Source organism: Taudactylus pleione, unplaced genomic scaffold, assembly GCF_031769625.1.
Source record: "Taudactylus pleione unplaced genomic scaffold, aTauple2 ptg000819l, whole genome shotgun sequence".
Lineage (NCBI taxonomy): Eukaryota > Metazoa > Chordata > Amphibia > Anura > Myobatrachidae > Taudactylus > Taudactylus pleione.
Window position 1 is genome coordinate 1290067 of NW_028285221.1, and position 16673 is coordinate 1306739.

Below are 16673 nucleotides of genomic sequence, written 5' to 3' on the forward strand. Positions count from 1 at the left end.
GTTATCGTTTATATCGACCAGAATATCTGACTGTGTGTACGCAGCATTTAGCTCAGGAAACTAATTCATGGTTTGCATTCATCTCCGATTGTTGGGGGTTACGCATGTAACGCGGGTTTCTTCGTGATCGCTCCTAGGGGCCCGATTCAGACCCGCTCGATTGGACTAGTTTACGCACTCGCACTGTGATGCATGCGCACATTGCAAACATCAGCAGGCTGTGTGCGAACGCATCCTAGCGAGCGGGTCTGAAATGGGCCCACAGTCCTCTTAGCCGCAGCGTGATTGACATGCTGCAGCATTTCGGGGGTGAAGCAGGAGGGGACAAAAGGACCATTCTCCAAAACGGGGGCATGATGCTTTGGAGGCGTGCCGAGCTCAGGGTCTGGGTCGTTGGATGCAGACTTCATGGACCCTGCTGTCCAGTTCCAACGGCCAGGTTGAGAAACTTTTGGCTTATGCAGCCTGGCCAAAGCACCGACCACCGATGGTCACAATGGTGATCTGAAGCAGCGTCTATGGAATCTGCACTCAGATCGCAAATGCTATTTCCTACAGACACCACCTGCTGCATTTGCATTTTAGTTGCATGGTAATGCACAGCCGCTTCTCTGCGCTTCCCTGCGGCTGCGCAATTCTGTCCAGCTCTGAATCAGGCGCTCACTACCTTGGCAAATAAGAGAATGTCCAGAAAGTCCAGGTGTCGCTTCTGCTTTATTTTCTCAAGCTCCGTCTCCTGTTTAATAGATTGTTTTCTCTGTTTAATTACTTTATCTGTAATGAAAAAGTGATACAGTTATTGCCTCAGGTAATAAGATAAGAGAACATCAGTACTGTACACAGGTGCATACTTAGGGGGAGTTTCCAGTAGCCCATAAACTCACCCCTTGCTTGTATTACCGTCTCCACCCTCAGCATGCAGAGGCCAATATTTGAACTCACCTGAGGTTTTCTTAGTCCAGTGGCATCAGGCAGGGCTGTTAAGAGCTGGCCTGGGGGGGAAGCGGGCATGGCCTAATTGTGGGAGGCGTGGTCATGCCCCTTAGAGAGAGCCCCCGTTTTCATCACCGCTGAGCACTGGGGGTGCTATGAGCCCCTTAGCCCTGCGCAAATCAATGGGGGGAGGGTGCAATCAGTGTGTGCTGGGCTACTGACAGGAAAGAGGGAGGGAGGGGGGGCGGCTTTGCTCCCGGGCTCCCACCAGGTCACTCCAACAAGCCCGGGTAATTAGTACCCACTCCCCCCCCTCTCTGTGCCCCTGACAGAAGCTTATTACACTGCGCATGTTCCCTTACCTCTGCACTGATAACTTTGGATTCTCAAAAGAACTTTCCTTCCCCCACAAGTTGTTATGCCCACCCCTGACTTTTTTCTCCCCCCATCTACGTGTGTCTCTCTCATCTGTGTCTCTCTCCCCCATGTACGTGTGTCTCTCTCATCTGTGTCTCTCTCCCCATCTATGTGTGTCTCTCTCATCTGTCTCTCTCCCCCATGTATGTGTGTCTCTCTCATCTGTCTCTCTCCCCCATGTATGTGTGTCTCTCTCATCTGTCTCTCTCCCATATGTATGTGTGTCTCTCTCATCTGTGTCTCTTCCCCTTGTCTCTATCCTATGCCCCATTTCTACTGTATGTCTTCAGTGTTTTATGTTTTCCTTTCTCCTTCTGTCTTCCTTTGTGTAATTCGCTTTCTCTCCATTCTGTATCTTGGTAATAAAAAACATATTTTTACTGATATTTTATCAATACCTCTTAAAAATGACTTTGCAAAGCTCAGGACACTCCTGTGATGCGGCAGAGGTACAGTATAACCACAGACCACCCAGCCGTAATCCCCTGACAAGCACACAATATGCCCCGATCACACATAATGCACTCAGGCCTCGCCCCAAGTTACTATACAGTAATATACATAAATGTTGGTCGGTCTCTCGTAAATTGTCCCCCCCCCCTTTTGTTTTTGCTCTACCTCCCTAGCCCTTTCTGTTACTGTAAACCTGGGCCTGTAAATAATAATATTGCAGTATTGTATGAAAGCAGTAATATAACAGTGATACTACTTCAAGTTTCTATGTCTATCAGAATATTGGGTTCCCTTCCACACGTCCCACAGTCCTTGGCAATTTAAAAAATTTGACTTACCTGTGTGCTGATGAACGAGCTTCAGAGCTCTCCGAAAGCGGAATCCGTGTGGGCTCAGGTAGTAGATGAGGCCGTTATGATACGGGAAGAAGCGAGTCCTGTGGTCCACCAGGAAGGTCAGCTCATACACAGCTTTAATGTAATCATTCTCGCTGCACGGGGAGGAGACAAAGGAAGTAAATGCCAAGCGGTGGAATGAGCACTTTGTTATGGACACCAGGTGTCATAGTTGATTATTATTGTCTATGGTGCATTCAAGACAGTAATTTCCTGATCGTGACAGCAAAGTGATGGGGCATCAAGATAATCATAAAATGTTGTTTTGGATTTTCTTCAAAGCATCATCATCATCATCATCATCATCGTTTATTTATAAGGTGTCACAATGCTCAGCGCTGCCTGACAGTCAGTGCAACCAATCATACAACACGTATGTGAAAACAGAACAAAGACATAAGAGGTTGGTGGAGAAAGTGCAGACATGACGCCGTCTGTAGACAGGATGCTGCTCTGGAAGCTTCTAAAGGGAGAAAATGTGAGAAAGTGGCAGCTGGTGGGACGGCAGCACATCGTAGTCAGGGTGAGGACTTAGTAACAGGCCGTGGATTTTGGATCACTAGGTAAATTGTGTTGGAATATGAATATACAGCTTGCAGTGGTAGAGGCAGAGGGTATGTACACCCTAGAGATGAGCGGGTCTGGTTCTCCGAGAACCGGACCAACCTGAACTTTGTGTTGCGAGGTGAGATCTGAGGCCGGCTTGGGTTTTCCCACCTGACTCAGATCCAATAACGAGGCAAAATGCGTCATCCTCCCGCTGTCTGATTCTCGCGGGTTTAGGATTATATAAAGGTCCCTGCGATCTGCGCCATTTTTACTCCGGCTGTAGGGAGAGAAGCTAGCAGATGTAGTCCGTCACTGTGAGTCCCCCAGTGTGTGTCCATTCGGGGTCTTGGGCTGAAGGCTGCTGCTGCTGTGTTGTCCATAAAGGGGCTTAGGCTGCAGTATATAAAGGGGGGCTTCCTTCAGTGGGTGCTGCAGCTGCTGTGTCACTTGTCCTGTCAATTAGCTGTGGCTGCTGCTGTGTTGTCCTGTCCATCAGGCTAGGGCTCCAGTCCATAAAGGGGTGCTGTGTTGTCCAGGGGGGGTGCTCTGTTAATTAGGGGTGCTCTTCCCCAGTATAAAAAAAATAAAGTACTTTTATTCTTTCTTTTTTTTGTGTGTGTGTTTTTGTGCTGGAGCTGCTGCCAGTGCCACCAGTCATGACGATACTAGTCCATCTACATCCTCTACTAAAGCTGATGTTCAAGTGCATACAGGGCTTAAATCAGGGCATCTAAAATCAAGAACCAATCTTTTACAGTGGTAAAGAAAAAACATCAAAGGGAAAGTTAGCTGCAGAAAGAAATAAAATTGGCAATATGCCTTTCACCACATGAAGTGAAGTATGACTAGTGGTTCTGCCTCTAATGGTGATGTAAGCAAAAGTGAATATTCTGACATAGAAATCGAGGATGTTGTTTGTGTAAATCAGGGACCAGTGGAAGAAACAGTTATTGCCCATGATAAGGAAAAGCCCATTGTCATGCCTGGGCACAAGACAAAAAAATCCACTTCTTATGTGTGGAATTATTTCTACCCAAATCCAGATAACAATTGTCCATTCATCTGTACCCTTTGTAAATCCAGAGTAAGTAGAGGTAGGAACCTCAACCATCTAGGAATCTCCTCCCTGTTACATTAGCGCATCCATCCAAAAGGTTTTGTGTTTTGTGGCGACTCATCTGCATCAACAGTGGGACTTTTGGGAAAGTTTAGCTATTTCTCTGCAAATGCACTTGCTGGAGAAACTGAAGGAGAAGTCATCGTTGCATCACGTGCCACTTGAGCTGACAATTTGCTTACCAACAGCTCTTTTGCATCTCTTCATATCTGTGTCCATTGGGAAGAAAGACACAAAGTATGACTTTGTATCTTAAATCTGTTCAGCTTGTCCACATATCTGTGTGTTTTTTTAATGTCCCTGTACAGGTTGGGAATTGCTTTTCTAGTGATGTGGAATCTTGATGGGATTTGGAAGTGGGGAAACAGGACCTCAATTAACTGTCTAAAACCCACTGCATTATTGGCGGATATTGGATTCACATCAATACCAGCATAGATGTTATGGTGTCAGTGATCTGCTGTGCAACTGGGTGACTGCTGTCATACTTGCTCCCCCTTGCAAAGGATTGTTTAATAGTTAATTGTTTTTTAAAGTACTACTAGTAGTCTTCTTGGTCCCCTTCTGGGATGAAATCCACTCCCAGCAGCAGCAGGCATAGCGCTCAATAATTCTTCTGGGGCAAGGACTGATGTGAATGATTTAAATATTTTTTGTAAATTCCTTCTCTCCTCCCCTCCCCTCCTCCCTCATAAATTTGCTTCCGAATCAAAAAATGTAATTACATTTACTACTAATCAAATCTTCCTTTCCCTGCCTTCAACTACATACATACTCCAATTCCCTCAGGCCTCTTGAATAATAAAAAACATTTGTTTCCTAATGTGCCATGTTAGAAGTTGAACTGCCACTGCTGCTGCTATCTTTGACATGCAGTTGCTGAATGCCAAAAATGTCCAGAAATGTTTATGGCCACAGACAGCATCTCCTGCATGCCCCCTTAATTTAAAAAAAATATTTTGAACTACCAAGTTTATTTTGTGGGCAAAACAAGGGACATATTGTTCACCCATGCTCTCCCCTCCTCCCTCATAAATTTACTTTGGAATCAAAAAAATAAATTACATTTACTACCAATCAACCCTTCCTGTCCCTGCATTCAACTACATACATACTCCAACTCCATCAGGCCTCTTGATTAATAAATACATATGTTTCCTTATGTGCCATGTTGGAAGATGAACTGCCATGTGTTTGTGCGGCCCACTGCTGCCGCTTAGCTTAGTCAGCCAGCTAGCTTGGTGCAAATTTAGGGCCTAAACCGGATGAAAACAATATTGTGAGGCGGTCAAAATTGACTGGAAAGAAGTAGAAATTAAATGTTATTGAGGTTAATGATACTGTAGGAACAAATAAAATGTGATTTTAGCAGTTTATATAAATTTTTTTAAAAAAATACAAAACCAAAACATGCAAGGGGTGGTTTTGGCAAAACCAAATCCAGATCCAAAACACGAGCAGATACAGATCCAAAACCAAAACACAGGGGTCAGCACACATCCTTATTACACACCAGTGGATCCACTGAGATAATAAACAGCCCAGTACTTAACCAGTAAGGTGGTTTATTTAGAGGGGTATGTACTAGTGGTGCTTCAGCTCAGGCTGACATCTTTGTGTTCCTGTTATACAACTTTCACATATGGGTTTCTCTGTATCAGTCAGCGACATTTTTGTGACCAACCTGTTCAGTAGCATTTGAACACTGTCATATCGAAGGTGATCAAATCTTCTATGCCAGAGTTCTAGTGACTGAAACACAGTAGTTATCATTGCTTTACAATATTGTGTATCAGAGAGATATAATTGATGACATTGGATACCTGTCCCTATTACGGTCCCTTTTCTGCTCTGTACAATACACTTTCCTTTGGTGAAATGAACTCTATGGCCTCTTTGCTCCAGGATATTAATGGCTAGAAGATTTGTTCCCATCTCTAGTACATAAAGCAACTCTTGGATAGCTGTGACTCTAGTTTTAGTCCCAATTTTCAAGCAGGCTTTAATTGATCCACGTTGTGGAGCTGTAAGCACTTTACTTCAATTCCTTTGATTGTAATAGGATCACATGTGGTTAACTTGGTGAACCACTCTTCATTGCAGCTGAAATGCCTAGTAGCACCTGAATAAATATACCAACAATCCTTTCTGCGGCGGTCTGTGACACTCAGGGCTGATTACATCATCTAGTTTGAATTGTTACCAGGATCCACTAATACTTTCTATAACCTTTCAATCTTTCGATACATCTCCATAGCAAACTTCCTTGTGGTGTAATTCTTTGCACCTTTAAGTTTGATAAATTCCAGTATTGGTGTATCTCCTGTGTGCATAGAGTATTTCTCACTTACATAATTATGCAGCTTCTGTGCACTGATTAGTTTCACAGCTGACACACTGCAATGAAAATACTCTGTGCTGTCTTCACTTTGTGTTTGCAGGTGTCTAAGTTGGTGTCTGTGTACTGCTGGGCATTCTAGTATCTTGGGGTCTGTGAAACTGTAACTTACATGCTTGGGTCGGTTACCTGTTGGAATATTTGTATAAAGGGGGTATCGGTATGGCAGAGTATTTGTACACAACAGCAGATGCTTTGAGACACCAAACAGTCCAGTACTTAACCAGTGGGGTGGTTTATTTAGTGGCAATGGGAATATACAGGAATACTCAGTTACTGTATGTATGCAAACACTTGCAGGGTGTATGTGGGTAGTGGTGCTGGATGCAGGTGGTTTCAGAACTTCTAGTAGGGATGGAAATATTGCAGGGTCAATGAGGAGTTCAATGGACGATGTCCATCTCTCATTGTGGTGCACTAACACAATTTAGAAGGTGGAGCAGTGAATGCATAGAACTGCAGATGGTGGCCATCTTGGTAAGCGATTTGAAGTCTCCCTGGAGGAACTGATATGGAGTGTGCACGATAGCACTATCCAGCTTCAACAAAAGGGAGGCAGTGTAGGTAACTGCAGAGTGCAGGCCCAGTTTGCCAGGGCATTTAGGGCAGATGAAAGTTGAATATTGCTGGAGAAGGAGAATATCAGGGAGAGCAGAAGAGAGTGATCAGACAATACTTGCTCCCTGTGTTACCTTGTAGTCTGAGATAGCACCACCACTTTTTGAAATAAACATTTAATTATCTAGGGCCCTGATCCTATACAACGTGTTTATTTCCATTAATAGGAGCCTTCATTATATCAAAAAGAAAATCTGATGTCAGAGTCAAGGATGACACCAACACAGCTGGCATGGGTGACAGGAGAGAGTGGGCTGTAGGGGAGGAGACATACATTTAGGTGTTATCTGCAGAGTTCAGATAGTGGGGACCAAAGCAGTGTATTAGCCCACCAACTCAGGAGAGAGAATAAGAGGGCCAAGGACAGAGTCTTGATGTACTCCAAATCATAGAGCGAGCAGAGACAGTGACGTGACCCTGAGAAAGGCAGGATGTGACCAGGGAGAGAAGAGTGCGGAGAAGGACAGGAAAGTGACAGGTGTGCAGGAGAAGAGGGTGGTCACTAGCTTTGAAAGTAACAATAAAGTGAAGGAGGATGAGTAGGGAGAAGTGATCCTTCTGTTAGCTGAGTGTTGATCTCTGATCACTTGGTGAGGAAAGTATATATGGACTATTCAGGGTGGAAGCCCTATTTCCAGTCAATTCAAAATATTCAAAGGTATCCAGCTGTCACAAAATAAAGGTGTCACTAGATCAGCAAAACATATCGTTACAGTATAAGGATCTTTAAAACACCCCATTTTCACACAAAGTTGAGGAGTCCAAAGTGATGCAGAGGCCAATATGGGTGGAATACAAACAGCAGAGAGTCAGATCCCTAATGGAGACCATGGCACAAGGAACAAGACATAAAAGAGCCAGGAAAGGAACAATGACTGTAGATACATATAGTAACCAGGGCAGGAAAAGTGACTGTAGATACACATAGTAGCCAGGTCAGGAACAATGATTGTAGATACACATAGTAACCAGGTCAGGTACAGTGACTGTAGATACACATAGTAACCAGGTCAGGAACAATGACTGTAGATACACATAGTAACCAGGTCAGGAACAATGACTGTAGACACACATAGTAACCAGGTCAGGAACAATGACTGTAGATACACATAGTAGCCAGGTCAGGTACAATGACTGTAGATACACATAGTAGCCAGGTCAGGTACAGCTAACCTGTGGGCCTGAGGTATGAGACACTGAGCCCTAACTAAACCCAGCATAAATCAGCCAATTCCAGGTGCAAGCCATAATGAGCCTGCTACCAGGATGAAAGGCCCAACACCTGGAGTGGCCTGTGGATGGAGCCCTCCCTCTCCTCACATCCACACTCCCAGGATCCATTCCGGCTTTTCACAGAAGCTGACATTTCTAGTCTGCTTTATCTAACAGACTTCTCCTGGGGGTTTTAAAAGACATAAGACAGGAATCTAGGACATATATAGAAGCCATTCCACACTTCTCCAGTGCTTCTAACACAATACACTGTAGATACACATAGTAACCAGGTCAGGAACAATGACTGTAGATACACATAGTAACCAGCTCAGGAACAATGACTGTATATACACATAGTAGCCTGGTCAGGAACAATGTCTGTAGATACACATAGTAACCAGGTCAGATACAATGACTGTAGATACACATAGTAACCAGGTCAGATACAATGACTGTAGATACACATAGTAACCAGCTCAGGAACAATGACTGTATATACACATAGTAACCAGGTCAGGAACAATGACTGTAGATACACATAGTAACCAGGTCAGATACAATGACTGTAGATACACATAGTAACCAGGTCAGATACAATGACTGTAGATACACATAGTAACCAGGTCAGATACAATGACTGTAGATACACATAGTAACCAGGTCAGATACAATGACTGTAGATACACATAGTAACCAGGTCAGGAACAATGTCTGTAGATATACATAGTAACCAACTCAGGTACAATGACTGTAGATACACATAGTAACCAGGTCAGGTACAATGACTGTAGATACACATAGTAACCAGGTCAGGAACAATGACTGTAGATCCACATAGTAACCAGGTCAGGAACAATGACTGTATATACACATAGTAACCAGGTCAGGTACAATGACTGTATATACACATAGTAACCAGGTCAGGAACAATGACTGTAGATACACATAGTAACCAGGTCAGGTACAATGACTGTATATACACATAGTAACCAGGTCAGGAACAATGACTGTATATACACATAGTAACCAGGTCAGGAACAATGACTGTATATACACATAGTAACCAGGTCAGGAACAATGACTGTATATACACATAGTAACCAGGTCAGGAACAATGACTGTATATACACATAGTAACCAGGTCAGGTACAATGACTGTATATACACATAGTAACCAGGTCAGGTACAATGACTGTAGATACACATAGTAACCAGGTCAGGAACAATGACTGTATATACACATAGTAACCAGGTCAGGTACAATGACTGTAGATACACATAGTAACCAGGTCAGGAACAATGACTGTATATACACATAGTAACCAGGTCAGGTACAATGACTGTATATACACATAGTAACCAGGTCAGGAACAATGACTGTATATACACATAGTAACCAGGTCAGGAACAATGACTGTATATACACATAGTAACCAGGTCAGGAACAATGACTGTATATACACATAGTAACCAGGTCAGGTACAATGACTGTATATACACATAGTAACCAGGTCAGGAACAATGACTGTATATACACATAGTAACCAGGTCAGGAACAATGACTGTATATACACATAGTAACCAGGTCAGGAACAATGACTGTATATACACATAGTAACCAGGTCAGGTACAATGACTGTAGATACACATAGTAACCAGGTCAGGAACAATGACTGTATATACACATAGTAACCAGGTCAGGAACAATGACTGTATATACACATAGTAACCAGGTCAGGAACAATGACTGTATATACACATAGTAACCAGGTCAGATACAATGACTGTATATACACATAGTAACCAGGTCAGGTACAATGACTGTATATACACATAGTAACCAGGTCAGGTACAATGACTGTATATACACATAGTAACCAGGTCAGGAACAATGACTGTATATACACATAGTAACCAGGTCAGGTACAATGACTGTATATACACATAGTAACCAGGTCAGGAACAATGACTGTATATACACATAGTAACCAGGTCAGATACAATGACTGTATATACACATAGTAACCAGGTCAGGTACAATGACTGTATATACACATAGTAACCAGGTCAGGAACAATGACTGTATATACACATAGTAACCAGGTCAGGTACAATGACTGTATATACACATAGTAACCAGGTCAGGTACAATGACTGTATATACACATAGTAACCAGGTCAGGTACAATGACTGTATATACACATAGTAACCAGGTCAGGTACAATGACTGTATATACACATAGTAACCAGGTCAGGAACAATGACTGTATATACACATAGTAACCAGGTCAGGTACAATGACTGTATATACACATAGTAACCAGGTCAGGTACAATGACTGTATATACACATAGTAACCAGGTCAGGAACAATGACTGTATATACACATAGTAACCAGGTCAGATACAATGACTGTATATACACATAGTAACCAGGTCAGGTACAATGACTGTATATACACATAGTAACCAGGTCAGGAACAATGACTGTATATACACATAGTAACCAGGTCAGGAACAATGACTGTATATACACATAGTAACCAGGTCAGGAACAATGACTGTATATACACATAGTAACCAGGTCAGGAACAATGACTGTATATACACATAGTAACCAGGTCAGGTACAATGACTGTATATACACATAGTAACCAGGTCAGGTACAATGACTGTATATACACATAGTAACCAGGTCAGGTACAATGACTGTATATACACATAGTAACCAGGTCAGGTACAATGACTGTATATACACATAGTAACCAGGTCAGGTACAATGACTGTAGATACACATAGTAACCAGGTCAGGAACAATGACTGTATATACACATAGTAACCAGGTCAGGAACAATGACTGTATATACACATAGTAACCAGGTCAGGAACAATGACTGTAGATACACATAGTAACCAGGTCAGGTACAATGACTGTATATACACATAGTAGCCAGGTCAGGTACAATGACTGTATATACACATAGTAACCAGGTCAGGTACAATGACTGTATATACACATAGTAACCAGGTCAGGAACAATGACTGTATATACACATAGTAACCAGGTCAGGTACAATGACTGTATATACACATAGTAACCAGGTCAGGTACAATGACTGTAGATACACATAGTAACCAGGTCAGGTACAATGACTGTATATACACATAGTAACCAGGTCAGGTACAATGACTGTATATACACATAGTAACCAGGTCAGGTACAATGACTGTATATACACATAGTAACCAGGTCAGGAACAATGACTGTATATACACATAGTAACCAGGTCAGGAACAATGACTGTATATACACATAGTAACCAGGTCAGATACAATGACTGTATATACACATAGTAACCAGGTCAGGAACAATGACTGTATATACACATAGTAACCAGGTCAGATACAATGACTGTATATACACATAGTAACCAGGTCAGATACAATGACTGTATATACACATAGTAACCAGGTCAGGAACAATGACTGTATATACACATAGTAACCAGGTCAGGTACAATGACTGTATATACACATAGTAACCAGGTCAGGAACAATGACTGTATATACACATAGTAACCAGGTCAGGAACAATGACTGTATATACACATAGTAACCAGGTCAGGTACAATGACTGTATATACACATAGTAACCAGGTCAGGAACAATGACTGTATATACACATAGTAACCAGGTCAGGTACAATGACTGTAGATACACATAGTAACCAGGTCAGGAACAATGACTGTATATACACATAGTAACCAGGTCAGGAACAATGACTGTATATACACATAGTAACCAGGTCAGGTACAATGACTGTAGATACACATAGTAACCAGGTCAGGAACAATGACTGTATATACACATAGTAACCAGGTCAGGAACAATGACTGTATATACACATAGTAACCAGGTCAGATACAATGACTGTAGATACACATAGTAACCAGGTCAGGTACAATGACTGTAGATACACATAGTAACCAGGTCAGGAACAATGACTGTATATACACATAGTAACCAGGTCAGGTACAATGACTGTATATACACATAGTAACCAGGTCAGGTACAATGACTGTATATACACATAGTAACCAGGTCAGGAACAATGACTGTATATACACATAGTAACCAGGTCAGGAACAATGACTGTATATACACATAGTAACCAGGTCAGGAACAATGACTGTATATACACATAGTAACCAGGTCAGGTACAATGACTGTATATACACATAGTAACCAGGTCAGGTACAATGACTGTAGATACACAAAGTAACCAGGTCAGGAACAATGACTGTATATACACATAGTAACCAGGTCAGGTACAATGACTGTATATACACATAGTAACCAGGTCAGGAACAATGACTGTATATACACATAGTAACCAGGTCAGGTACAATGACTGTATATACACATAGTAACCAGGTCAGGTACAATGACTGTAGATACACAAAGTAACCAGGTCAGGAACAATGACTGTAGATACACATAGTAACCAGGTCAGGTACAATGACTGTATATACACATAGTAACCAGGTCAGGTACAATGACTGTATATACACATAGTAACCAGGTCAGGAACAATGACTGTATATACACATAGTAACCAGGTCAGGTACAATGACTGTATATACACATAGTAACCAGGTCAGGTACAATGACTGTATATACACATAGTAACCAGGTCAGATACAATGACTGTATATACACATAGTAACCAGGTCAGGAACAATGACTGTATATACACATAGTAACCAGGTCAGGTACAATGACTGTATATACACATAGTAACCAGGTCAGGTACAATGACTGTATATACACATAGTAACCAGGTCAGGTACAATGACTGTATATACACATAGTAACCAGGTCAGGTACAATGACTGTAGATACACATAGTAACCAGGTCAGGAACAATGACTGTATATACACATAGTAACCAGGTCAGGTACAATGACTGTAGATACACATAGTAACCAGGTCAGGAACAATGACTGTATATACACATAGTAACCAGGTCAGGAACAATGACTGTATATACACATAGTAACCAGGTCAGGAACAATGACTGTATATACACATAGTAACCAGGTCAGGTACAATGACTGTATATACACATAGTAACCAGGTCAGGTACAATGACTGTATATACACAAAGTAACCAGGTCAGGAACAATGACTGTATATACACATAGTAACCAGGTCAGGTACAATGACTGTATATACACATAGTAACCAGGTCAGGTACAATGACTGTATATACACAAAGTAACCAGGTCAGGAACAATGACTGTATATACACATAGTAACCAGGTCAGGTACAATGACTGTATATACACAAAGTAACCAGGTCAGGAACAATGACTGTATATACACATAGTAACCAGGTCAGGTACAATGACTGTATATACACAAAGTAACCAGGTCAGGAACAATGACTGTATATACACATAGTAACCAGGTCAGGAACAATGACTGTATATACACATAGTAACCAGGTCAGGTACAATGACTGTATATACACATAGTAACCAGGTCAGATACAATGACTGTATATACACATAGTAACCAGGTCAGGAACAATGACTGTATATACACATAGTAACCAGGTCAGGTACAATGACTGTATATACACATAGTAACCAGGTCAGGAACAATGACTGTATATACACATAGTAACCAGGTCAGGTACAATGACTGTAGATACACATAGTAACCAGGTCAGGAACAATGACTGTATATACACATAGTAACCAGGTCAGGTACAATGACTGTATATACACATAGTAACCAGGTCAGGAACAATGACTGTATATACACATAGTAACCAGGTCAGGTACAATGACTGTATATACACATAGTAACCAGGTCAGGTACAATGACTGTATATACACAAAGTAACCAGGTCAGGAACAATGACTGTATATACACATAGTAACCAGGTCAGGTACAATGACTGTATATACACAAAGTAACCAGGTCAGGAACAATGACTGTATATACACATAGTAACCAGGTCAGGTACAATGACTGTATATACACAAAGTAACCAGGTCAGGAACAATGACTGTATATACACATAGTAACCAGGTCAGGAACAATGACTGTATATACACATAGTAACCAGGTCAGGTACAATGACTGTATATACACATAGTAACCAGGTCAGATACAATGACTGTATATACACATAGTAACCAGGTCAGGAACAATGACTGTATATACACATAGTAACCAGGTCAGGTACAATGACTGTATATACACATAGTAACCAGGTCAGGAACAATGACTGTATATACACATAGTAACCAGGTCAGGTACAATGACTGTAGATACACATAGTAACCAGGTCAGGAACAATGACTGTATATACACATAGTAACCAGGTCAGGTACAATGACTGTATATACACATAGTAACCAGGTCAGGAACAATGACTGTATATACACAAAGTAACCAGCTCAGGTACAATGACTGTAGATACACATAGTAACCAGGTCAGGAACAATGACTGTATATACACATAGTAACCAGGTCAGGTACAATGACTGTAGATACACATAGTAGCCAAGTTAAGAACTAGGGCTCTAAATAACAGGATCCTTTTAAAAGGATTGACAAGTCCTGACATTAGTACACAAGGATTTACATAAAGTAGTCCCACTGTCCGTCTGTTCTCCCTGATCTGGATGGACATGGCTAATATTAGAGAGATCCCTTCCTCTTTGCTGTAGATATGTTTTTCTGAAGAGATGTGTTTGGTGCTGTCTCTAGAGCACCACTCGTCTGGCAGAGCACTGTACGAGGAGCACTTAATGCCCACAGGTACCAACCTGTCATTCTGGCAGTCGCTGTGGTAACTGAAGGCGCATTTCATGATGGTGTCCAGGGCCATGAGACTCACATGTTGGAAGAGCTCCACCGGCTTCTGGTCTGGGACCAACTTCTCCCATTTATCCTAAACAAAAGCCAATATCGATCCAAATATTAAATAATCTCTATATGAACCTAGAAGCCTGGCTATCTGTACATCAACACATCGCTGATAATATACTATGTATGAACACAAGAACATACATATACAGTATTATTCTATATCAACTGAGAGCAATTAATGACTGTTCTAGAAACATACTGTAGTCCCCGGCATGAATATCTGCCATCTTGGTACAGTAAGGACTGAATCGTCTATTGACTAAGCCTTGGATAGAGATATAGTGAACATAGATAAGATAACAGCCAGTCAGCTTCTGACTGCTATGTCACAGGCTGTGTTTGATAAATGACAGTTAGGAGCTGGTTGGCTGGTACATTCTCTCCCTCTCAGTATCTTCATCCAAGGCTTAGTACATAGACCCCTTATTTAGCTTGTTGTTACCGTGGATTGCTGTTTGGAGCCTCCCGAAAATCCCCTGCAGCCACACGCCCAATCCCCTGCAGCCACCCGCCCAATCCCCTGCAGCCACACGCCCAATCCCCTGCAGCCACACGCCCAATCCCCTGCAGCCACACGCCCAATCCCCTGCAGCCACACACTCAATCCCCTGCAGCCACACACTCAATCCCCTGCAGCCACACGCCCAAACCCCTGCAGCCACACGCCCAATCCCCTGCAGCCACACGCCCAATCCCCTGCAGCCACACACTACATAGAGCTGCAATGCTGATTATTTTTTTACAAAAGTATATTGTGTCTCATACAGTTGGAATCACAGGAGCAGGGTCGTGGCCAAGCGGTGATGCGTATTAGAGGATGGAGCATGGGGTGTGAATCGTGATCACGTCATCGCGGCTCCGCCCCCTCTTCACAATGCCGTTGTTAATGGCATTGTGCAGCAGGGGGCAGGGCCACGATGGCGTGATTCAGCGCGAATCACGTCACTGGCTCCTCCGCTGCCGGGATTTTTACAGTAAGTGCAGTGGGAGGTGGATGAGTCGCTTGCCTGCCTTTCTTGGGGGCCAGGAGCGACTCCTGATTTTCGGGAGGCTCCCAACTGAATCAGGAGTGTAGGCAAGTATGCAGTAACTGGATGTGTAAGGCGTCTGACTGCCACATGAGAGGCGTCTGACTGCCACGTGAGAGGTGCCTGACTGCCATGTGAGAGGCGTCTGACTGCCACGTGAGAGGTGCTGGGTTCAGTCCCGGCTATGACAGTATTTTGAAATGTGTCTGTTAAATAAAGGAGGGTTTGACTAATGGTGCTTGAGGAAGGTGGCCAGATGGAGGGGGAGTCAGTTAGGGGGGCAGATAGGGGGGTGATAGGGCCAAGAGATGCTGGGGATAAAAGTACAGGAGGTCTCAATTGAGAATGATTATAAACTGAAAATGTACAGGTGCCGCAGTATAGTGCCCCTGCCCTGTGGTGTCCTGTGCTGTGCCACAAGACGCAGCACCCCAGTTAGGGCCCTGCACACACCACTGTATTGTAGCAAAGCATAAAGGGCTATCACACTACTGTATGTCTAATAATAGATTTATGTAAAGTATTCTATGTTCTCCCAGCTATTAACTAGCCACAATCACATTATAGTCAGTCCAGTCATCTCCTTACCAGCACGGTGTATACAT

General features: G+C 42.6%; 1 protein-coding gene across 1 annotated transcript in view; it reads right to left on the reverse strand.

Annotated features, from left to right (window-relative positions):
- The window catches only part of LOC148474692 (cytochrome P450 4B1-like), a 120015-nt gene that overhangs the window by 69742 nt on the left and 33600 nt on the right, over window positions 1–16673 (reverse strand). The window contains exons 5-7 of the mRNA XM_088458235.1: window positions 14938–15062; window positions 2142–2293; window positions 668–774 (exon numbers count right to left, since the gene is read on the reverse strand). Coding sequence (XP_088314361.1) covers window positions 668–774; window positions 2142–2293; window positions 14938–15062 — 384 coding nt within the window. The remainder of the gene's footprint in view (window positions 1–667; window positions 775–2141; window positions 2294–14937; window positions 15063–16673) is intronic.